The sequence below is a fragment of the Centroberyx gerrardi genome, chromosome 6, assembly GCF_048128805.1.
Source record: "Centroberyx gerrardi isolate f3 chromosome 6, fCenGer3.hap1.cur.20231027, whole genome shotgun sequence".
Classification (NCBI taxonomy): Eukaryota; Metazoa; Chordata; class Actinopteri; order Beryciformes; family Berycidae; genus Centroberyx; species Centroberyx gerrardi.
This window is the reverse complement of record NC_136002.1, coordinates 7,408,330-7,433,896: the sequence shown is the minus strand read 5'-3', so window position 1 is coordinate 7,433,896 and position 25,567 is coordinate 7,408,330. Positions and strand designations below refer to the sequence as shown.

Sequence of the window (25,567 nt, the reverse complement as noted above, 5' to 3'; positions counted from 1 at the left end):
AGACAGAAGGAAGATTGACCTCTCTCACTCCTAATCAACTGTGTGTGTGTGTGTGTGTGTGTGTGTGTGTGTGTGTGTGTGCATGTGCGCCCGCATTGGATATGAGTATTCTGAAGATGCACCACTTCAGTCTGATGTAGCTAGCCTCTAACCATCAGCACATTAGCTCATATGTATCCAGTTTTACAGATAAGGAGTGCTGAGCTGGAATCACTGACTGGCTGCCTTTGATCATCTTATTCACATTAACCTGAATGACCTGAGCCGACTACGGATCAGCGCTCCAACTCCAAGATGATTGATGAATACCAACCATTGACTGCAAGCTCAGGCTGTGCTGACTTCGGGTAAAGCTTGATTAGCTGTCAATGAGATATTTGCCCCTTGACATTTATATGTGCAAGAGCTACACACCAGGTTTTGTGGTGTTTTATTCTTGGTATGATTCATGTAACTGTGTTTTAATGATTGCTCAGTGGAAGGCTTGCTTCAGATCATATGACACAGCCAAACAAAAGGCATGCACTCCATTATCACTTCCACGCTTTATTCTAATATCCTTGTGTACTAAGCTTAACTAGGCTCTTCCTTTACCTTACCCCCTCTGTAGCCTCTATTGCACCTCTCTCTCTCTCTCTCTCTCTCTCTCTCTCTCTCTCTCTCTCTCTCTCTCTCTCTACTGAAATTGCTTCAGCCCGCATTCCTTTTGATGCTAAGAGGCCTTTGAACTGGAGCCAGTATCTTTACGCTGCGCTCGGCGGCGAGTCTGCGAGCAACTCAAATATTCATGGGGACCAGACCTCACCTGGAATACTGATGGACGCAGCTCTGCACTCTGTGGATGGGAGCAGATGAGCCGAGCCGGGCCGGGCCAGGCCGAGCCGGGGTTATGCTATGTAAACTGCGTTATGGCGCTGGCTGTGTAAACGGTTACAGAGCTGACAGTTGAATTGGTATGGTTACAGGGATGTGATGGATACTAGTGCAAGGTGCAAGGACTTTCTCTTTTTTCCATCACCATGGGTTATGCTGTTTGCTCTGGTTTATAGGGATGACTGTAAAGATTATTATGGGGGTTACCTTGGGGTGTGTGTTGGAGTTCATAGTCAGGTTACAGTGGGGACAATAAGCCTGTGTTACACAGTGATGCATGTGGTGGCCAGTAGGAGTTTTTCCCTCATGCTGAAATGATGCTGGATAATATAAAGGGCTAACATTGAATGGGCTTATGGTGGTGAAGTGCATTATGGTCTGTTAAACATCTGACAACTAGCCTGTTGTGCTAATGAATGCGGGGAAGTGGCTTTTTAGTGTCATGAGAACCAAGCCCATGAGGTGACAACAGTAATCTAGAATTTGGCCATATGAAGAAGTCTAATTATTTCCACAGCACCGTGATGCTAGCACATGGCCACTGTCACTCGGTAGCCTCACCAAACCAAAGCCTCATGCTACGCATGGCTGTGCTCCATTATGCAGACCCCGGCTCTAGATTAAAGCCATTTTTCATATCCAAATGTCATTTGGGCTGATTATAATACAATAGGCTGCTTTTCCCTCATGGCATTCAATTCAATTTGTCGCACACTTGACAACACACACGTTGTACAGTCGATTTCAAGACAGTAGCTATTGTAAGTAATACATATGTTCTTAGCATTCTGTCCACTGAGTCTCGAAGCCAACGTAATGCTGAATTACACCAGCAGATACTGGCTCGCAGCCTTGACATTTTGTATTGATTGTGAATGATGAAGAACATGCTGAGCTGTCTCTGCTGTGCCAGAAGAAAGATGCATTAGTGTGATCAATCTTCATGCTTTGTTTGAGATTTTGATTTTTCCCTTTTTTCCTCCTCTTGCGTGCAGGCTCGTACACATAGACACACAAGTACACACACACATTCCCTTGAGGGATCTTACCTTAAAGATGATCAACAGTTTTCCATGTCAACAACGTGGATTTGTTTACATTCATTTGACTTGAATATGTTATTAGACCCCAATGACTATGCTGAATAAATGTATTAGGCATTCGAAAAGTCTTAATCTTAATGTTTTCATGGCTACAACGTTTGATCTCAGTGCAGCAGCTTGGAGAGGAAGCTCCGCCCCTTCATTTGTTGACGGCTTAAGTTGGCTTTGCAGGTAATCATACCAGCTACTTCACCCATCAGCACATCATTTACTACAATTTCTAGCTCAATATAGGATTGTAACACAAGCAACATAGCTTAATCAGTTAACAAGCAAATATGCTATGTCGGCATGGGTACAAAACACTTTTCTCCACTGATCAAAAGCTTCTCCAGTATTAATACCATGTCTCCTTTTATCCATGAGTTTTCTCCACTCAACATTGCAATCAGGTTTTCGTTTCTTTGCTCTCCCAAACTGGTGCTTGCATCCTTGAAAACCATGTGATGCGCGTTTTTTGTTGTTGTACAGGGACCCACTTTGCTCACTATCGCCCATAGTGGCTGAAAACGTTGTTGTTCATCTTTAAGTTAATATATGAATAATATATGCAGTCATTTCAGTAAAAGTTTCCTCCATCTGTTATCTTGTGTGACATTGAGTAGGCTAGTTGTAGGCATTTATGTTTCAAACCTATGAATGGAAGCTGTCAAATTATAAAACGTTTAAGCAGTTCGAACTGAGAGCAGAGAACATTTCAATAATCACAGCTATTTAAATTGAAGCACTCTCTTTCTGTGTTGAAATTAGCCCCCTGAAGCTGTTGGGCTGATGAGAACATTGATTGTATTCGTCTTTGTTGACCTGTCATCGCCTTGGCAAATTAATTGGAGCCAGGTTGCGAACCCTCATTCACCGAGTCATTGGACTGTGGGGAGTTTTGAATAGCAAAGAATGAACCCCATCCACTCAGGAAGAAAGGTTAAAAAGAGTGTAGGAATAGCAAAGCAAGGCCTGTGAATGTGCTTGATTCACTGTATATATCAGAATGGTTTTGCTTGTGAAAATCGTCAGTTGCTACTGCTCTATTCAGTATTCTTACTGATGGATTGCATCAAACTCCCTGTGCTTGTGAGCCCACACACATTTCTGTTTGTGTGCCCGTCTGTCTCCCACCCAGCCGTCTATGCTAGTGGGTCAGAAATGATTGGCCTCTGAGCTAGCCAACTGGTCATGTGGGATAAAGTGCCACCGGCCATATGTGGGGCTATTCAGAGAGAGTGCGATTTAAGTAGCATTTAAGCTTCTGCACTCTCACTCACTAAGCCCTTTATATCCACAGTATTCTCTGTTGTTTGGCTGAAAACTGTCAGATGCTTCTCTTGTGTAAGGGTACAGACAGTTTCTTGTAGTGTGTGTGTGTGTGGTGTGTGTGTGTGTGTGTATAGGACAGTAGAATCTAAGGAATAGGAGGCAGCCCATATTAGTGAGTCTGTGGAGCGCTCCAGACAGCCGCCTAAGGATTATGGCTTCATACTAATAAACCGTCTGAACCCCAGACGTTCCCATGTTAAAATCTGCAGGCTTGCATGCGTGCGTGTGTGCATGCATATGTACATTTGTCTGTAATTGAAGGGCTTCACTCCAAAATGCTACATATCCATTCTTAGGAGAAAAGTTGGTAATGCTTTATTTTACAGCCCGCTAATTACGGTGTAACTAGTTTGTAATTATGGGGTACTAATAAAATAACAATGCTGTAGTTACAGGGTAATGAAACAAGAACTCCGGGAATTAAGGGGTAACAATTTTGTTATTATGAGAGATTTATGAGGTAGATATGGTGTAACTATTTTCATAATTACCGCATACTTAAATAATAATTACAGGGTACAATAACGTAATTAGGGGGGAGTAAACCTAATGAATGTTATTGGTGCTTAAAGACGAGATGAAATGAAAAATGCCTTTTTAACCCTTTTAGATCACATCCCCGGTCATACTGTGCACCTATTTAACAATATATGCCAAAAAAAATACCAAAAATCAATTTCATTGTATTCTTATATCAAAATTCAATCATGTTTTCTTCCTGTAAAACAAAATATGCCGTGTGCTTACGTAAGCATGCCCGTAACTAATTTCAACCAATAATATCATGACATCCACCCATCAATCAATCTTCAACTTTTAGCACACAGAGCTAAGAGGCTAAGATTCATTAGTTAGCTAGCTAGCAACAGCATGGTACTTCGGTGTGTCTTCGGGTGTTATGACACACCCACTTTTCAACGTTCAAATCAAATTCCTCCCAACGTTATGTCCCGCCTGTCTTTCCTGTTTCACTCGGAAATACGTCACGATACGGAAGTTAGATACTCTCGAAATGCCGTTTCATCTCGACTTTAAAGGTTCATGCACTGGGAAAAGGCCATTGTAAAGTTGTTTCTACCAACTACATGGGTTGATGCACAAATTGTTCTGGAAAAAAGAAAGGTAAGATTAGGGTGAGCTAACTTGTGGCTTAAAACAGTGAAAGTGCAATAGGAATTATCAATTAAATAGATGTTTTCTGCATAAAAAATATGGTGTCTTAATACAATTCCAAATATTCAGTTATGTGTTTTTTAATCGTGTATTTTATAAACCATGTACAAAGTGGGACATATCTGTCATCAAGGTTTACTGGGCCTGAGCTTCATCTGATGAGTCATAATGCAGCTGGACACAATGCAGCAGAGTTCAGAGAATTCAGAATGTCAGTGTCATAAAGACAGACTGACCTGAAGACAGACTCAGACTCACAGTTTCATCTCTGCAAATTGGGACAGAAAACTCACATTGCATTCATTTGGAGAAACAACAACAACAACATCTACCTTTTAGAAAGGAAACCATGGAGAGTGATTTCCAGCTTGGTAAGCCACATGTATTTAGAATTGTATTATTTAACAGGAAAAGTTTAGAAGAGAGGATTTTACTGAACAAACGAGAGACAGTCAGGATAGACTAGTTGTTTGTGTTGAAGGATTTGCATTTGTGTCCAGTACTTTCTTTATTTACATTATAAATTCACAGTTAGATTTGTTGTTGAAACAAAACTATGATGAAAGGCATAAGATGAAGCTATGATGAAGTATGTTGACCTTGAATGAAACTACATCAGGCGGCCTCATGGTTATTTGATTATTAAGATTATTAAAATGGTCGCTCGACTCAATGCCCTTAATGACGATCGCCATGAAAACATCAACTGCATGTTTGTGAAAGTCCTGAATAAGGAGCAGTACCTTTATGCTGAAGCCTCTAGTTTCTCTGGAGTTCCTGCTGAGTTCGACTGTGATCTTTCACCTCAGTCTGCTGTTGGTCTCGGCTCCAAACCTGCTTGTGGATTTGAGAGCTTCAATATATGGGAACCAATGGTTACAGCTTCATCAGCATGCAAACTTCTCTGGGACATGGACAAAGGAGACCTTCCTCCCACAGAGAAAGAGTCTCCTCTCCTGACCGAGGACACAGCTGTAGGAAATGCTGGAGCATCCATCCACCCAGCTCAGCAGGTTGAGGCTCAATCCAACCTGCTCCGCCTTGTTGAGGCTCCAATGACTGATGACATCAAAATCATTGAGAGATTGAGTCAGCTTCAGCACTCCCCCATTGGTTTTGAGGATGACTACCACCTGGAGGCAGTTGGAAAGAGATACCTCTATGCTCCCCCATGTGACACATCTGGATTTGTGTCTGACTGCTGCTCACCCTGTGGATCCACTCTGGGCTGCCTGGATGAGTGGGAGCCACTGGTCAAGTCCCAATGTGACTTGAAGGAGGGATTTGGTGAGGATCTCCTCTACGCTTCATCACATCTCTCTAGATTTGTAGTTGACTGCTCCCCACAGCATGGGCCGACTCTGGACCATCTGGACAAATGGGAACCTGTTGTCAGCAGCACTGATTCTCACCTGATGCAGTTCCTCTCATTCCTCCTGGAGGAGGAGGAACTTGGTGAAAAGCACATTTCTGCTTCCTCAACAATGAGTTCTACATTTATGGCTGCCTGCGCTGCACACCATGCCCCTACTCAAGATCGTCTCGATGAATGGGAGCCAATCGTCAGAGCTGATTCTAAACTGATGCTGTTCCTCCAGGACTTGGAGAAGGACGACGAACAATGTCCTTTCATCATCGAGAGGGAAACGGTCAGCTCTGCACAGATTGAGGCTGCTGCTGAAAGCTCTGTCACCATCCTGCATCAACCTGAATGTTGTTAGGAAACAAAAGTCACTGTCCTCTCTGCTAGACCTGACAGTAACTCCACCTCAGAGGAGGCTCTCCCCGTCTCTCTTGCTGAAAACACCCTGATTCACCTGCTTAATGAAGGATCAACCGACCTGCTTCAAGAGTCCCAGGCTCCAGCCATCCAGGTTGAGGTCAAAGCTCTACCAAGCCTTGTGGTTGAAACTGTAAAGGACACCAAGGATCTGTCCGGTCTGACCCTGGAAAAGACACTTTCACCCGTCCAACTGGTCGAACCTACAGGACCTCAGAGTTCCAGTGTCAAAGACAGCCTGACAACAAAACCAAAGAAGAAGCGTGGCTTCTTTTCTTGGCTATCCCACATATTTCGGCGGAAGAACAAGAAATCTGCTGACAACATGGCTGCAACAACAGAGACGTCACTCCAACAGACCTGCCAAACAGAAGGAGATGAGCCAAAGTCCTGCTTGACTGCCCTCTCACCTGCAGTCCTCGTCTGAACTGCTGTCATCTTCCTGTCCACTTTACACAACTGAACTTTGAATATATTTGTTTGCACACTACTGGTACAGTGTCTTTGCCCATTTCTTCAAAACACACCTGTATTCCTGCAGTTATGGGTAACCTGTAGCCGAAAGCAGTGAAAGTGTAATGGAATTAGTAATATGTGTTGGCCATTGTACCTATATTAGGAACAATATAATCAATTATTATTGAATAATTATTTATTCTAAATGTGGCTGGCTGAATGCAGTAATTACGAAAACAGTTACACCATAAATACCTCATAAATCTCTCATAATTGCAAAACCGGTACCCCTTAATTCCCGGACTTCTTGTTTTGTTACCCTGTAACTACAGCATTGTTATTTTATTAGTACCTCATAATTACAAAATAGTTACTAGTAATTAGCGGGCTGTAAAATAAAGCGTTACCGAAAAGTTTACTTGAAATCCATCACTCAATATTTCAAAAGTATAGATGATTCCTCAACAAACTAGTATTCAATAGATATTACAGTTTTTTACGATCGCTAGCAAGCGTTTTTCAATACTTATAATACTTTTTCTAAACTCTTCACACACCAACTCACCTACAACACACAGTTGGCAAAACAGTTAATTTTATGGTCAAAATCACATATTGTAAACTAAACACCAACACTAATTTTCTAAATGCAAGAATACTTTGTCAAAATACACTAACTCTACCAAAACACTGCAAACATGTCTCAAAATCAAATAATTCTTTCAAAACTCTAGCACATGTTTTCTTCCAACAGGAACATTTAGTCAATCACAGCACAATGACATACAAAATACTAACAGTGGATGGTATTACAGACAATGCATTACTTTACATATGTCAGTTCTACCCTTATACAATAGACAGCATATTGATAGTCAATTGTTTTTCGCACTGCAGTTTCTTTTGAAGTCACTCTACATTTTTCTTTTGTTGAGTGTAGTAAATGTACGCATTTTTATCTTCTTTTTTGCAAACATTCTATATAAAAAGTGAATGACTCATCTTTATTTTATAGAATGTACAGTATATGAAAAAGGAATAAGTGACAGAATTGCTGCAGTAAAGGCTTTACAGTATTTGCAATAGGAAGTGACTTCAAGAGATCAACAAAAATCTGCAATATAGCTGCTGGTTACAGTTGTGTAAAAATAAAATATACAAAAAGAGAAAGGCACAGAAGAAAAAAAAAGAAAAATACACAGTCCTTTTCTAATCTACCTGGTCTTCTGCATTTGGCCACATGTTCTCGTCCACATCACTCCTTATATTTTCTCTGGCTATGCATCATGGGAAGTATATTTTGGCGTGCCTTATCCACCCCTGGCAGTGTTCAGCTGTGATTGGTCTATTTGCATAACTTCAATCAGCTGTTTCTTACGTAATAGCAATAAAAAAATATAGGACATACATTTGTGTTTCAATATACAATGTGAACTGCTGTTCACTTCAATTTTAGCCTATAAGTTAGGTTTAGAACATGAGGTTATCTGTTCTGACATACAGTGTGAAAGCATTTGTAAATTTGGCAGTAAAAATCCATAGTTTTGGTCTTGGTTGAGCTTGTGTGTAAAAGAAATTCAAGAGTTTTTAAAATGTGTTCACTGAATGCATTTTGTGTCAAAGGAACAAGAAATGTGTTAATGGTATGGCCCACAACAGACCGATGTTGTGCTAACTGTGTTAAGAGTTATGAAAATGTGACTACAGAACTGATAAAAGGTTGCTAGCAATCGTAAAAAACTGTAAAATAGCTAACTGCTTAAATGTTTTTCCAAAATACATTTTATTTTCACTGTCAGCTATGATTTAGTACATGCCACCTGTACTGCCAGCTCTACTATTGGAACAAAATTCTTTTTGTGCATGTGTATGCGATTGATTGAATATGTCTGCAGTGGGCTTGTGCATAATATATGTGAATTTGTGCGCTGCTCTGTATGCATGTGCATGTATTTGTGTGTGGGTGTGTTTGTGCGTCTGTGCGCACGCCTGGCCTCACGCACCTCCTGGAGAATCGCTATTCCCCAGAGAGATGGCGTCAGACAGCCAATGAATGAACCCACTGAGGTTGTCTCCAGTTCATCGCTGCATTCCTCCTTTGAAACCGTCACTTCTTTCATCTCTATGGCTGAAGGTGCCGACAGTTGGTGGCAAATTTAAATGGTTTCTACATATCTACGTCTCTGTGGGTCTGTGTCGTGCATGTTGAGTGTTTGTGCCGGTGTGGGGTTTTCTCAAGTGAAGTGTGTGTGTGTGTGTGTCAGCTGTGACGAGGATTGTTCCTCCACTGGCTGCTGATGAGTCTCTTTGTTTCAAGTCAAGGCTACCAACACAGTGCAGAGCAACAATAACAGCCCAAATCACTTCCCTCATACATACTCTCCTATTACTCACCAGTCCTGGCTGCTCCGTTTGTGGCTACTGGGAATTGTGTTTTTTTTTATTTATCAGCTCTATCAATGGAAACACAGAACTCAAGGCTAAATAACAAGACAGGAATAGGGGGGTTGGAAGGATAATGCGGCTGCGCCCAGTCAACATGCTTTTGCCTCAGTGCTGTGAAATGGTGGAAGCTTGTTTTACATGTTATTAAGGCAGATGCTTTTTCACAGTGCCTACAGTACAATACACCCTAAACAGGTGCCGGGCATAATCCATCGAACCCCCATGTGTTTTCCGCCTGAATGGATTTTCTGTACAAAACAGCAAAGCTCAAGTTTTAATTCAGCAAATTATGTGTAGAAAACTATGTGTGTGTGTGTGTGTGTGTGTGTGTGTGTGTGTGTGTATTCTCATCCTCTCCAAAATAATGGCAACAAAGAACCAGGCACTTGATCTTTGGTTGGGTTAAAACAGAGGATAAGGGGATATTGTAATGCACAAACCCTTTTGTTTTTTTTATGATGGATTGCTCTACTTCTACTAGGGGAGTTCAACGTGCAGCAACTTGGACCTAGGGTGTACAAATGGACTGTGAAATGTGGAGTGCTAGACAGTGGGAGGAATGGTACAATCATGATTTTTCATAATTTACTGTGGACTTCAGATTGTAAGTGTAGAGTACAGTGTATGACTAGGAGTGGGTATGTGGTGAAAGTCTGCTATTGTGTTTTTCGCCAGAGCTGCAATCAACTCATGATATGGCCTTAAATTATTTAGTATTCAATCTTGAATCATATATTGGCCTTGGTGTACCTTGAATTCGGAGGCATAGTGTTACCGTTGACTGCAGAAAGATGCACAGTAGATGTTTTTGCGCGCATTGGAGCAAGAGGAGATACACACACACACCCTTCCTGTGCCTTCATGTCTATCTCCTTGATCAGGCTTCTGGGAGGCGATGGCTCTCCCCCTCCCTTCATCTCCTTCAGAAAGGAAAGGAGCTGTCAGCATGTCAGACACCTCAGGAGCATAGCCAGCGGCCGAGCCTGATTGGTTACCGCTGCACTGCTTGTGTGCGTTCGTGTGTGTAAGAGAGAGGAGAGTGCGCAAGACCATGTATGTGCTTGGGAATGGGCCCGTATCTGCCAGATACGGTAGAGGTTGAAGTGTGTTTGAAGCACTTTTTTTCGTTTCATGTTCAACGCTGGCCTCCAGCCCTCTCCGTGCTCACAGTTCATGCGCAGGGCTTCATGGTTGTGCACTTCGGCTCTTCAGTTCAGCCAGGAAAAAGCTGTGCTGGATATTTGAAACACAAGGTTTGGGCTTAAGGGTTCAACGCGATGTGCTGTGAGACCAAAACGGTAACCGCATACTGCACAGTGCAACTTGGGCTAAGGAATGGAAAATACAAAGTTTTGGTTTCTTTAACTGCACGTTCATGCTGCAACCATCTCTAGAAACCAGTCTAGATCCATTTTCTTTGACTACAGGCACGTCCGCGAATGTTGCCCACTTTCTTTCTTCATTTGCCTAAGAGGAAAAGTTGGTCACAGTGGAGCTTCAGGGCTACATCGCCTATCATGTTATCACAGGGTCCTGTTGGTTGCTTTGGTTTCCTCCCACAGTCCAAAGACATGAATCTGAAGAATTGGAGACTCTAAATTGCCCATAGATGTGAGCATGAGTGTTTGTCTGTCTATGTTTGTTTGTCTGTTGACCCTGTGATGGACTGGCAACCTGTCCAAGGTGTTTCCCATTCCCAGTGCATGCTGGGATAGGCTCCAGAATTAATGATGATAATGTAGACACCAAAATCATCCATGTGTCCCCGGCTCTGGTGCTCCATGCTAACATTTTAGCATACACCATGTTGAGTGATTTAAAGTAAAAAGGCAGACCTTTTAGTAATATAAATTGTTAGTATATGGCCTGTAGTTTCATGAACTATTTCATGTGAGCAACCACATATTCATCCGCTGCGCAGTGATTTTTAGCTGCACACAGTCTCCCATCGCCCACCATATTCACTTCTATGGAAACAGGGAAAGTTGTCCCTGCTAGTTCAAAAGACTGTTTTATTTTGATATCATATTTCATTACCAATCTCCTACACACCGCTGCCAGACTTATCTGCTTATCATTTACAGTAAGATTACTTATCAGTTAGCTTTAGTGCGGCTACAACTGATCATATCAACACAGTGTATGCTAAAGTGTTAACATGGAGCGCCGGAGCCAACGATCTACTAGGAACACGGGGATGATTTTGATGTCTATGTTCTCATCATGGTAAGCTGACCAACGGGACAATCTCCAAAAAACTTGGTGTATTACTTTAATGTACCATATCCCTCCTGTCTCGCAACACCACCACCACCAACAAAAAGTAGCATATTGTTATGGTTACCAGCCCTCTGAACGCAGAGTTACTCTCTCTCTCTGTCTTTTGGTGTATCCCATAACTCCCAACGTAATTGCTTATTTCCTCCTGTAACTCGTCCATCTTGGTTCTCCTCTCATCCTTTCTTTCCCTTCTCTCCCCTGAGTTCCCTCTGGTGGGAGATGAGTGGTATTCAGGGAGGCCCGGAAAGGAGGACTAATGAAAAGTTTTAGTTTGCAGCCTCTCTTTCTTGCCTTCCCTTCATTCCTCCAGGGTGAGGTGAAATGTACTAGGTGTGTGTGCGTGTGTGTGTGTGTGTGTGTGTGTAGTGGGGGTCCAGGAGAGAGTCTCGGGAGGTGTACTCTAACTCTCTTCCTCTCATCGCATCTCCCTGCCCACTTGCCTTCGATTTTTAGAATTATATGAGAAAGATAGAGAGAGGCAAAATGGAATAGACTGCCAGGAGGAATCACACACACACACTCTCAAGAGCATCAGGGACTAAGTGTTGTGGAGAACTGTATGTGTGTGTGTGTGTGTGTGAGAGAGCGAGAGACAGAAAGAGAGAGAGAGAGAGTGCGTGCCTATGGTACATATGTGTTTCTTCACTCATCCTATATAGTCAACTTAGATGAAAAGGAGCGTACGACTAACAAGATGAAAGTGAGTTTTTGATTGAATGTATTTGAGTGATGAAAGGGGATCGAAAAGAGGTTGAAATTGAAAAAATGTAAAGGAAAAAAAAAAAGCCAGAAAAAGCCTACTAAGTTTATATAAAAAGAGACAAGAGGACAAATTGTTCCCAAGGTCATGCTGCTGTCGGCCTAATGTGTTGTGTCTGCACCGTGGCACTTCCTGGCATCACGTACACTTGAAGCCACACACACACACACACACACACACACACACACAGTTCTTTAACCAGATTACTGTGCATAGTGCACCTCCCGTTCCATAAGACGGTGGCCTTCACTTCAAAAGCCCAGCCATTCTAAAAGGATTACACGGCGGACACTTTTATTTACTCAATGTGTTTTCAACCCCCTGTTTCACAGCGGGCCTGAAGCGGCACATCTACTGGCCAGGATAATATTCTCAGGGGATCAGAAGGACCTGAGAAGTTGTCTCTTACATTGACTCCTTGTTCAGCAATACACACACACACACAACACACAATTCACTGTAGGCCATCTCCACATAACAGGCTCTTAAAGGATAAGTTCGGCCTTTATATAATTTGTCTCTTACATACCTGTGGTACTTGGACCCACAGAGAATATTGGCTCCAGAGTCAGCTGTCGTTGCCTCTTGCTGCTAACAATGAGTCCAAATGGGAAATGTCAAAATATCTCCAAAAAAGCAGTTTGTAGACTCCACAGGGGAGTTGAGAGTAAACGGAAAAGTTGCAAATTACATAAATAAAAATGAGCTCTGATTTCATGACACAATTCCACCATGACGCACGCTTTCACTAACCAGGAAATCAGGGAACTATTTTTCTCTGCCGCAGCACAAACTGCTGTGGGGTGAAAGTGCGTTACTGGCAGCGTGATCTAGTTTTGCGGATGGTCAGGTCAGATTGTAAACAATTGCACATGGAGCCAGGTAGAGTTTGGTAGAAGACTATCCACTGAGTGGAAATGGTGCGGTGCTGCTGCTTTCCTGCTGACTCTGGAGCCAATATTGTCTGTGGGTCCAAGTACTACAGGTATGTAAGAGACAAAATATATATAAGTCAAAAATTGCCGAACTTATGCTTTCAGAAGTGGCATGGGAAAGTTGAAGGGGTTTGTATCGGTAGGTGTGTGGCCATTGTCTGTTCTTTTGTTTTTTCTTCATCTTCAATTCAGTCTTTGCTTGTTTTTAAAAAAATAACATTAGTTGGAGGATTGTCAAGGTCGTTGGATAACATTTCCCTTACTGTAGGGCATACAACATTGTTCTAACTGTTGTGAGTTTTAGGTAAATGTACTTTCATAATACTCCGCACAGCATTACCACCATTATCCTGGCGGCATTAAACGTACAGCGCACCATTTTGGACTTGTGCGACTATTGACTTCTATCAACACACCGTTGTGTGGGTTTATCTGTTGACGTGCTCCGGGTGAACGTGTGGGAAATGTGGGACGGTGTAAATGCCACATCTCAAATTGCACATACAATAATGGACCAAGATAATGGCGCTCAAATGGCGCACAGAGGGAACATTTGTGGCTGTGAAGCTATTTGATAGAGAGGGGTCACGATAGCTGGGGTAATGGCACCAAAAGTATACTTTCAGCTCCTATACATGCACTCCTGGTCATTTGGACGGATGCTTTTAGTTTTTGCTGTGTACCTTAATGCATAACACTCCTCCATTTCTCTCTCCATCTCTCTATCTCTCTCTCTCATCCCCAGGGGGTAGGTGGGGGGCGAGCATAGTGGCAGAGCGACTCTGTGTGCAGTCAGCCTTTTCCTATCTCCGCAGGTTAATAACTCCCCATCTCTGAAAGTAGAGCAACACAACAACACATAAAACAGCCTCACAGTCACTTAAGGCAGAGAGGCAAACTCAGACAATTTGTATAGCACTGTTCTTTTCTCCTGCCTAACTCCAGCTCCTCTTGTTCTTGTATTGTGGCACCAGAGGGTTTTTTTTCACTCAAGGCAGGGTGGATGGGAAAACAAGAACATGATAAAAGCCTGACCTTTGGCTGGACTCTATCATATGACTGCAGGGACAACGTGAGGGGTAGAAGGTAGAGAAAAATGTCAAAAACAAACCCAAAAAAATTGGCACTGTTCAGTGAGGTGCAAAAAGAAGCCGAACTTTGATGTGTGAACCGGTGCCCTCCTCCTCTCACTGTGTTTACACTGCATGTGTGTGCACATGCGCATTGGTTTTCTCCGTGCGTGCTTTTCTCTACGACCCTTTCAGCCTGAGTGTGTGTTTGCGCGTGTTGTTTTTTTAACCACAGGGTCGGAGCTCTCGCTGTGTGGTTTTTTACGGGGCGGTGTCTGCGCTTGCTTCTTGGATTTGTTAGGCTCAGGCGCCGTGGGGTCCTGCCGCAGCGCCGATCCGCTATCCAGCAGGCCGCTGAACCGAGAGCTACGCCGAGGCTGCAGCCACACACAGAGACCAGGCGCTGGGACCATGGCCAGAATGCACAACCCGCCTTAGGCTACGAGCGGCACGCGCACATACACACACACGGAGGACACCCAGACATGCACGGGCACACACGTTCACACACACATCTAGGGCATTTCAGGGCAGCCTCCGAATTGTTAGGTTATTCCACTCGCAACAAAACTCCAAAAGCCACTGTGTGATCCTGCTTTATCTCACCCTGCCTAAGGCTACAAACAGCTCACAACCTCAAGACACTATACATAGCAGCCACAAAAGACCAGGCAGGGAGCGAGGTGCAACAGGTGAATTATTTCCAGTGGCAAGATTTTCAATTACACCCCAGAGGACATGAGATGTTTCTGAGATTGTCCGTCCGCAAATGTGGAATTCGGTTTGGATGGAAACGCAGCAGCAGAAATGTCCTCCAAATGTTGTTATGGGATGAGAGGAGAGCAGAACGTGCTTGTTACCGGTGCGCTCCAGAGGTTAGGGGGTCATTGTCTGAGAGGGGCTGTGGAGGGGTGGCCTTGGTGTGACCCAGGTGGTTTGGCAGGTACATGGTGTCCTTTGCTCTGTGCTCTGACTGAGTAATGAACCAGCTTGTATTCCACCCAAGCACAAAAAAGCCATTCTCAAATGTATTTTGGGAGCTTTACAACTTGTAGTTCGATGATCCACATGTTTGTTGTTTGTATTCTATATTTGTATTGTGTCATGTCTGATGGAGGATTCAATTCTCATTAGCTGACTCCAGCTTTCATCCTGATATAGTGAATGATGAGAAATTAAGATGATAATTGTTGTTTTGTGGTGTATCATAAAAATGATATGATGATGGCATCGTAATAGCTATGGCTATGGTCCAATAAAAAAAAAAAAAAAAGCCTATACATTTTCCAGAGACAAACACAACCTACTATACTAGGGTCAGCTTTGCTTTTGTTTACACTTGTGTACATAGCAAAAAATTACCAAAGCTATACTCTGCATATTGATGAATCTGCTCCAGACGCTTTTCCCCTGTGCTCCTCTTTCAAAACAAAGTGCTCTGTGCAGCAGATAGAAGGACACACTGACGCCATACTGACAGCAATGCGTGGAGTTTGACAGCTGGTCAGGCAACAGAGATAAAAAGGCTCCCCACCCTGCAAATAAAGGGCAAATAAAGACAACAGTGAACAAGAAAAATTGGCACACACTCCTCTCTCAATAGTGTGACCTTTATGTGACAAACAGAATGAACAACCTACATAGCAAAATTCATCATAAAAAAAAATAATAATAATAAGCAATAATCCTAATATGCATGATGCAGTATACACACAGAATCACCCTCACTTGAACTAATATAGTTTATATATTACAGGTCAAAATTAAGTATTCATGTAGCCTATACGTGTATAAATTTGCAGACTACACGGGTTATCCCCATCGTCTCCAGCTAAACGGTCTCAAGACGAAATCAATGCTGAGAACTTGAGGACTCTATGTATCTCGATGAGAAATCTAAGAAGCTTTTATATTTAATAAAGCCCTCTCCCGGGCAGATGGTTCCTGTCAGCTTGCTCTGTGAAGCACGAAGCCAGCGCGCAGAGCGCAGAGAAGATTAAAGTTTGCAAAGATCTTCAAGGTTCAAAGGAGGCGGGGACTGTTGCAGCGATAGAGTGGTTGAGGGGGAAAGGCAGGAGAAGAGAGAGAGCGAGAGAGAGAGAGAGAGAGAGAGAAAAAAGAGAGAGCTGAGGCGTGTCCCCCGACGTTGGTGGGGCAGGGATGTCTCTCAATAATTCACGGTGACCCGTTGATGGACATCCCTGAGTCTCTCTGAGCTGGCATGGGCTCCCAGCTTGCCATGTAGCTGTAATTGCCTGTTGGTCGCAGTAATGGCTAACTGTCTCCGGCGCGTTTACTTTTCATTATGCTGATGTATTCATCACAGCCCCTTTTGTTGACCTTATCTATCAGAGTTTAATTTCCTACAGATTTCTTTTTAATTACAACTGTTTCTCTTCCTCCCCCGTCCCCCCGGGGGCCCGTTCACATCGCCCCGCCCGCCCGCTAAGCGGTGGCACCCGCCAGCCCGCAGTTACCGCGGCACACCGTCGCCCCGGTCAGAGGTTAATCAGCCGTTATAGCGCCTCCGCCGTGCTCGGCGCGTCGAGTCAAATCCGCGACTCGCGGCTTAATTGGCGGTGAAATGGCAGGAGCGAGATAGTCGCGCTGACCAACAGCCGGCGGTAAAGGGCATGCGTGCGCCAGCGTTCACCTTTCAGCTGTCACAGGGCCTGATTGTATTAGCCTGTAGTACCATGATAACTGTAGCCCACCTCGGCTGCAATTTAATTGATTTGAGGAACAAAATGATTCAGTGGCCTTTAACTCTCCTCATTTGTGAAAAGATGAAATTACACAGGAAAGTGGTTATTATTGAAATGTATGAGTAATTTCTCATGTCTAATCTAATTAATTTAGTTGCATCGACGGTAGCATGCCCAAAAAGAGAATGGAGAACACCTGAAGGAAATAATGGGTGACATCCACTACCATTTCTTACTATCAGGTAAAGCAAAATGTCATCTCTTGAACATAAGAGACACACAAAATGCAAATATACTTGTCTCGCATATAGCAAAAATGGGAAAAATGCCACTCTGCCTTAATTTCCCAGTTATCTGTGAATCTTTTGAGCAACATATCAACATGCTATTTTGTATATTATGAGCTGATAGAGATATTCCAGTTGATTTTCGTTAAAAAAACAACTGGATTACATCTTGTACGACTGGTTTTGTGCAGAAAGCAACACTAGACAAAGCAGCAAAGTGCCGCAAATGTCACTTGCCATGCGATAATGTGAAGTCACCATTTCAAAATAAGGTTACAGGATTTGTGAGAGACTGCTGGCGACTCCGCCTTGAACAGAGCGAACAGAACTCACCCTTCATGTTAAGCTGTCTTTTCTTTTTTGGGGCCAGTCTGTTTTGAGCCGCTCCTTTGTTGAGCCTTTCCACTCATATCTCTGCTGTTTTTCTCCCGTGTGACACCGTGGCGAAAGGTCACGGTATTTGAATCCCGGCTCTGGTCTAAATAAGCAAACATAACAAGCCAGGATCAAACAAGCGGATGAAACGGGGAGCGGCGCAATTGATTCCCGCAATGTCCTCAAGATGTAAAAAGCCCTTTAACCTCAGCTAATCGCGTTTCGCCGAGCAGCCACAAGGTTTCGTGAGACGCCGGAGAATTGACCTCCATCCATTCACAAACAGGGGTTATCGCATGCCATTTACTGAGTGCTTTTAGTACCCAATGAAGGTGTTTGCTTTTAAAAATTGGGGTCACGTGGAGTGCAACACCGGAGCTCTGCCTCGTGCTTTCTGTTTTATTTTGTTTTGTTGTCGTTTTTTTTTAAACACACATCCCATTAGAGGCTGTCGAGCGCCCGGAGGCTGAGCAGTCGACGAGCAATGTGTAGTTCAAACAAAAAATGTCCATGAACACATCTTCTCGCAGGTGTGTGTGTGTGTTTTTTTTTAAATGCTGGATGAAGACGCAAGAGCCGGATGACTGTCAGTAAAGAGAGCAAGCCGTCTCGCCGCCGCTGCTACACCTTCAGAGTGAAAGGCTGTCGACAACTTTGGCCGCGCGGGTGTCATGTTCCCCTCCGTATCGATCGGGAGGATTAACCGTGTTTAGTTTTGATTCAAGCCGCCGTGGAGGAGTTTCGCAGCTAATCACTTAGCGTCAGGGCATTAGCCGCGGGTTCGATCGCGCCGGTAAGCGGCTGAAAATGCCTCCCTCGGGAATTCACGGCGACGGATGGCCCCGGCTCGCTCGTTTCTCTACCTCTCCCGCCCCACGTTGTTTGCAAGGAGAGAGAGAGGGAGCGTATCCATCCGTCTCCCGGTCTTGTGAAGGGGAATGCCTCGGGGGCGGGGGGCATGTCTCGGGCTGTCAACGCGCGGACCTGATTCCATTAAGAAAGGGGTCAATGTTGTATTTCTTATCAGTGAGAGCATCGGAGAGAGGGGGGCAGGGGGGTGGTGGGCGGGCGATGACATGTAGGCGGCACCTCATCGAGACGCGGCGGCGATTACAGGGAGGCAGACGCTCCTCTTAATGCCCCCATCGCTCCCGATGAGAAAAAAAACCCATTCCGTCCCACACACGGAGAGAGCGGCGAGGGTTCAAGATGTCATTAACCCGCAACAGTGGCGCGGCACGGACCGGGGGCGCCTGATGGGAAGATGCACTCAATCTGGTGTAGTGCCGGTATCGCACAGGTCACCGGGCGTGGAGGTGTCAGGCAAAAATGGTGGCATGCGCACAATATGTGTATGCCTCCATTTTCCTCTGGTTTCTTCTCAATATGTGCATCATGTACCGGTGTATCGCTGCATTACAGTCGGATCACTTTGTGCTCCGTGTGCTACACACTAGAAAAAACGATGTCTTTACTATCAGAACATTTAGGTCAGCATGGAACCAGTGAGCTGCACAAGCCGCAGTGTCTAGGATTTAAAGGTCAATAGGGCTTCCTAAGCTGTGGAAGACTGAATATGTAGGTGAGAACAAGCCTCCTCAGACTCCCTTTTTAGCTGTCTGCGTTCTGCTCAAATTGTTTTATACAGTACATTACACATTTATTGGGGTTATGCACCGGTCTCAAGTTACAGCAGGAAATTAACTGGTTTCATCCACTGTGTGCAATCCAAATTCCACTTCTTCTTTCGCTGCTGTCTCTCTCTTTTATCCTCTCTTGATATTTTACAGACAAAGCTTTTGTAGTAAATGGTGGGCCCCTGCTTAAGTAGCTGGTAGATAAACTTGAAGTCCTTTTCCGGGCAGATGGTTCCTGGGAAGGGATCCCCTAAACAGAATTTTTAATGTTGTGGCTATGATTTTGGGCAATTTGGTCACAATTTATGGGACAATTTGGTCATGAACGATCCTCTTCCAAAGCTTCACACGGAGACAAGGAAAAAAAACATGATTATCTGTGAGATCATTAAGTTGTTACTGTGTTGGAGAGGATGATTTTGTAGACTCAATGAATGTTTATTGGATCTTTTATGCCCAAGCCAGCTCTTTTCCACCATTGTGTCCATGTTCATCATTAGATTGTGCCACAAAGTCCCCCCCCCAAAAAAATCATGTTTATTGCCAATGGGGCAGTTCCAGAAAGTCTGAGTCAACGGCATTTCAAACTAGTTTTGTTTCCATTATTTGTAGCTTTTGGGAGGGACAAGAGTGACGTATACAGGAGAAATCCGATTTTAGAGCGAGTTTTTCCTTTAAAATTCTGCACAGCAGCATCAGCGAGCGACTCTGTTTCCAAAATGACATGGTTTGGCATTTAAAGTTGAAATTGGACCAACAGTATCATGTTACCCCTTAGTGTTGTGACAGCACCACAGTCATAAATATTTATCGAGTCCTAATAGACTAATGTGTTCCCATCTCTCTGGCCCCTGTAAATGATCTCCTCTGAGTGCACCGGGGCTGTTACTATGCATTCTGGGTCGACAGCGCTCATGAATATGCATCGCTGTAGTGTTAGCATGTTTTCCCTAGCTTCTTGCTGTCATCCAGAGCCCTCTAAAAGATAATTACCAGTCGGTGCTGAAATCAATCAGTTTTTGGCCCTTTCTCTTACTTGTCTCATCTTACTTGTCTCTAATCTTTGCAATGCATTTATTAATGTAATTACTGTAATATATTGTTTTCACACAAAAAACTGCAAAAAGTATGAGAAGACTTGCAGTAATGATCACATTTGATTCAAGTAAGGAAAAGAAACATAAGTGCAGTTACATTGTTTTCCCCCAAGGGCATCAGAATGTTCTTTGCATGCTTACATTATGGAACATGAGGTTTGGTTACATATTTTTCTGTCAGTGTTATTTGCTAAGTACATATTTTAACGTTGTCAAGTGGCTTTTACCACCGTTCAATGAATAATTGAGGTCTTCTGTGACTATGATTGCTTGATTACCACTTATAACACAAAGAGGCCGTATTTCCCTTACTTTCCCTTCACTGAATGGGACACTAATTATTACTTAGGCACTTCATTTTCAATTAAACTGCATGTGATCTTTTTGGAGCATTTTTTTTCTCCGTATGCCACACACAACAATAACCTTGTTTGGTCTCATTTTCAAGTCATTGCTATGAACTTTAGAAAGAGGACAGGGTGTAATTTGGGCCGCGCTGCTGGCCTTGAGTCAGCAAAAGTACTAAGTGGAGGAGTTGAGGCCTGCAGTGGCTCCTTAGGCCCACTTTTGTTTTTTTTGGGCCGAGAGGCGGTAAACAAATGGCAAACGGGCCAGCAAAGTGCCGCACACGGCCCAAGGGGCTTTTACTCAATTATGCCCCTTAATCAGGCCCTCAGCTCGTGAACTTTGTTTTCGGCTTGGCCCAAGACGCGGTCCTCTGCTGGCAGCTCGGCGGTGGTCATTGATCAAGCCTGGCACCGCGCTTTGAAAATCTGCAGGGGACGTTCGAAAGAAGAAAAGAATGAAGGAGAGAAAAGAGGTGGAGGGGGGAGATTAACAAAATGAGCATGTCTTGTGGTAAAGGAGGTTGGAGGACGTCTGCCAACAACAGAGTGAAATGTCTGTGTATTTACGCACATACAGTATATCTGTGTGTGTGTGTATATGTGTGTAAGTTCAGTTATCCCGCAGACACTTTTTTCAAGTGAAGTGAAATTGAAATTCATCAAGCACAAATTTCCCAGCACATAAAGATCGACAGTTCTGTTGCAGAATGGTTTCACCAACCTATCTCTCCTTCTCTCCCCCTCTGTCTCCATAGTGAACAAACACAAGCCGTGGATTGAGACGTCGTACCATGGGGTGATCACCGAAAACACCGACATCGTCCTGCTGGACCCTCCGCTGGTGGCGCTGGACAAAGACGCCCCCATCCCCTACGCAGGTATGATACTTTGCAGACTCTAATGGCCGTTAACTGGGAGAGGATCATAGCAAGAGGGGTAACAGAGGACTAACTCAGACCAAGTGGTGGAAGACGACGATGACTCAGGAGTAAATCGGGAAGCACAGCCGCAGGATATACTTACACTGAGGATAGAAACTTCATAAAGCTGTCATATGATGTCACTCTGCATGGGAGCTTAAATTGGCTTTTTTTTTTTGTTTAACCCTGCTCTCTACTTGAACCATTTAATCCAATAAGAATTCCCAGCGAGCTCCGAACAAAGACAGCACTCACATTTTCACATTTATTTTGAGTGGAAAGTGTCCCAAATAAGCCCCACGGTGGCTGAGGACATCGCAAAAAAAAAAAATGAGTCAAACCGGATTAGATTCTTCCCACTTTGTGACCATTCCAGCTCCTCTGACGGGCGCCAGTTCTTGTGGGACGACGTTAGCTGGAGGCTGTTGGCAGGCCCGGCCGCGGCGTCTCCCGCCAGGCTGCTAATGTGGCCAAGGCCCCAGCATGGAGCTGTGGTGGGGGGCTGGAGCCCACTCACCGAGGCCCTGCAGCGGGGCTGGATGGATGGGCCGAGAGGGAGAGTGTGTGTGTGCATGCGCGCGCGTGTGTGTGTAGGTTTACCAAAAGCACACATGTTATTGTTTGCTATTGTGTGTGTTTGGGTGTGAGTGTGTATGTGTTTGGGTGTGTGTGTGTGTGTATGTGTGTGTGTGTGTGTGTGTGGTGGCATGGCCTGAGGGGGCTCACTGTAATGGCCACCCTACAGGGAGAGAGAGAGAAAATGATGAGACAGTGGGGAAGGTAGCTGGCTGACCAGCATATGTCCTCTGGCTCTCCACAGACTGACAGCCACACACTGAGAACACACACACACGTGCGCGCGCGCACACACACACACACACACACACACACAATAGCAGACAGAGCACAGGGCATTCTGAGATTTCTTAGGTGAGGGTACTAGAGGAGGTGGAGAGATTTCTCACTAAATTATTGATGAATAAAAACATTAACATCACCAATCTCTCTCCCTGCATTCTCACTATCTCTCTCTCTCTCTCTCTCCATCTCTGTCAGTTCTCATTTCTCTCCTGCCACTCTCCCTCTCGCCCCAACTTCCCTCCTCTCTATTTGTCTATCTTACCTCCCTCTCTCTCTTTGTCTTTCAACTACCACACCACACACAGACACACACACACACACACACACACACACACACACACACACACACAGCCTTCCCCCACTCAGCCGCTTTCCTCTGTCTCCTAAAGCAGTGGTCAAACCTGGCAGACACAGTTCAGGGTAGAGACAGTTAGTCAGTAATTAGCTGAAGCGAATCCTGCCTTCCTCCACCAAATTGCCTGGGCGGAGAGTGGCAGGGCAGAGCACAGGTAGCGGCTAAGCCTCATTAATTAGACCGGCTGGCTTTTAATTACCTCCAAGACGCAGACACGCAACGCCTGACTGACAGCGGTCATGCTGCCTAAGTGGTGACGTCAAGAGCCGTAATACACACAATATGCCTTCATTTAGAAGCGTAGAAGCTGAATACACTGCAAAAACTGACAAACTTGTTTAGTTATTTTATCTTGTATCCAGACTTATCAAGCTTATTTTAGTTTTGTTTTTTTTGTGAAACCATCTTACTGCACTGGCAGATAATTCTACCAGTTTCAACAAATTTGACTTTTTTTTCAGGAGAATGTAACTTGTTTTAGGACATTGGTAAAAGTGAAATTGTCTTGGAGAAAGTTTCTTGTTTCAAGATTTTCTTCATGAAAGAAGTCATATTGACATGTATGAAGTGAAATGTATTGAAACCGGCAAGATTATCTGTCAGTGCAGTGAAATCATTTCACTAAAAATATCACAAAATAAGCTTGATAGGTCTGGAAAGAAGTTAAAATCACTGGACAGCTTGTCACTTTTTGCAGTGTACAGCTTACCGCCTGTATTCAGTAAAGAGACACACACTGTTTTCAAAGCCGTGATTAGATTTTGTGTACATGTACAAACCCAGCAAACATTTAGACGTTGATTAGATGTTGATACTGTGTAAATACAGCACCAATATGAAAAGTGGTCCATAGCTGCTCCCTGCATCGTTTTGTGAAACCAGAACCCAAACATCTTCCTGGTATCAGTCCAAAACAGCTTCCAAAGTTATTTTAAACATGAATGAATTTTGTACCGCGTCATGATATCACACTGAGAAAATGTTGCGCGTGTTTGGGTCGACGCTGAACTTGGCTGCCTCCCTGCATGTCGCCGGCTGTCAAGTGCCTGCTGCGTGAATTTGAATTTGAAAACATGAATTTGGGGCGTGCTTCCATCTGTGCTTACATGATTCATTTATTCAGAACTCATCAGAAAAGCCGCATGATTCAACCTAATTCAATAGGCACGACCGGAGAGGTAGGCCGGCACGAACCTCCGTATTTCCCTGATAGTTTTTTTTTACACCACGCCAAACCTGTCCAGTAATCCTCTGTGATTGCTGAGGAGGGAGCGCCAGTCACCACACTCACTGGTCTGGAACAACGGGGGATTGCGGCGGCGCTCCTGCCTGAAACCCGGCGAAGAATGACATCAGCCATCACTTCGACGCAACGGCAACTCGCTGGGTTCAAAACCACGGAGACAGCGTGTCAGAAGGAGTGGATGGATTCATTGCTTATGCATGTCTGCATCTGACAGTGCGGGCGGCTTGCTCTAAGAAGCGAAGAAAATAAAAAAGGTGGGTGGTACAAACAACCGTGCGCTCTCTACTCTCTGCAGAAGACATCAAGGAAACACAAAGCCTAATTTCATTTCGGGATAACATCTGTAGTTTTTGGGTATGCATATGCCCTATGTTTTATTCATGAACTGGGTTGCTCATGTGTTTGTTCATGTGAAAACCACACATGAACCAAAGTTGTCTTGAGAATATTCTTCTGTTTATCATGTTTTTCCAACACATATTTCACTAGTTCACAAGTAGTCAGAAAAGAAGCCTCAGGCTTAAATTGTACAGAGAAATATATGAACCTGACAGGACTTTTAAAGATATGCCATGTACAGTAGAAATATCTGTAGTGACTTACAGTTTTTTACGATTGCTAGCAACCTTTTATCAGTTCTGTAGTCACATTTTCATAACTCTTAACACAGTTAGCACAACATCGGTCTGTTGTGGGCCATACCATTAACACATTTCTTGTTCCTTTGACACAAAATGCATTCAGTGAACACATTTTAAAAACTCTTGAATTTCTTTTACACACAAGCTCAACCAAGACCAAAACTATGGATTTTTACTGCCAAATTTACAAACACTTGCTTGCACACTGTATGTCAGAACAGATAACCTCATGTTCTAAACCTAACTTATAGGCTACTGTTGAAGTGAACAGCAGTTCATATTGTATATTGAAACACAAATATATGTCCTATATTTTTTTTATTGCTATTACGTGAAAAACAGCTGATTGAAGTTATGCAAATAGACCAATCACAGCTGAACACTGCCAGGGGTGGATAAGGCACGCCAAAAGATACTTCCCAAGGTGCATAGCCAGAGAAAATATAAGGAGTGATGTGGACGAGAACATGTGGCCAAATGCAGAAGACCGGGTAGATTAGAAAAGGACTGTGTATTTTTCTTTTTTTTCTTCTGTGCCTTTTTCTGTTTGTATATTTTATTTTTACACAACTGTAACCAGCAGCTATATTGCAGATTTTTTTTGATCTCTTGCAGTAATTTCCTATTGCAAATAAAGCCTTTACTGCAGCAATTCTGTCACTTATTCCTTTTTCATATACTGTACATTCTATAAAGTAAAGATGAGTCATTCACTTTTGATATAGAATGTTTGCAAAAAACAAGAAAAAAATGCATACATTTACTACACTCAACAAAAGAAAGTGACTTCAAAAGAAACTGCAGTGCGAAAAACAATTGACTATCAATATACTGTCTATTGTATAAGGGTAGAACTGACATATGTAAAGTAATGCATTTTCTGTAATACCATCTGCTGTTAGTATTT

At 43.7% G+C, this 25,567-nt stretch overlaps 1 protein-coding gene across 1 annotated transcript in view; it reads left to right on the top strand.

Annotated features, from left to right (window-relative positions):
• Positions 1–25,567, top strand: part of LOC139910040 (calsyntenin-2-like) — a 208,387-nt gene that overhangs the window by 56,403 nt on the left and 126,417 nt on the right. Inside the window, exon 2 of the mRNA XM_078284020.1 lies at positions 21,393–21,515. Within this exon, the coding sequence (XP_078140146.1) occupies positions 21,393–21,515 (123 nt within the window). The remainder of the gene's footprint in view (positions 1–21,392; positions 21,516–25,567) is intronic.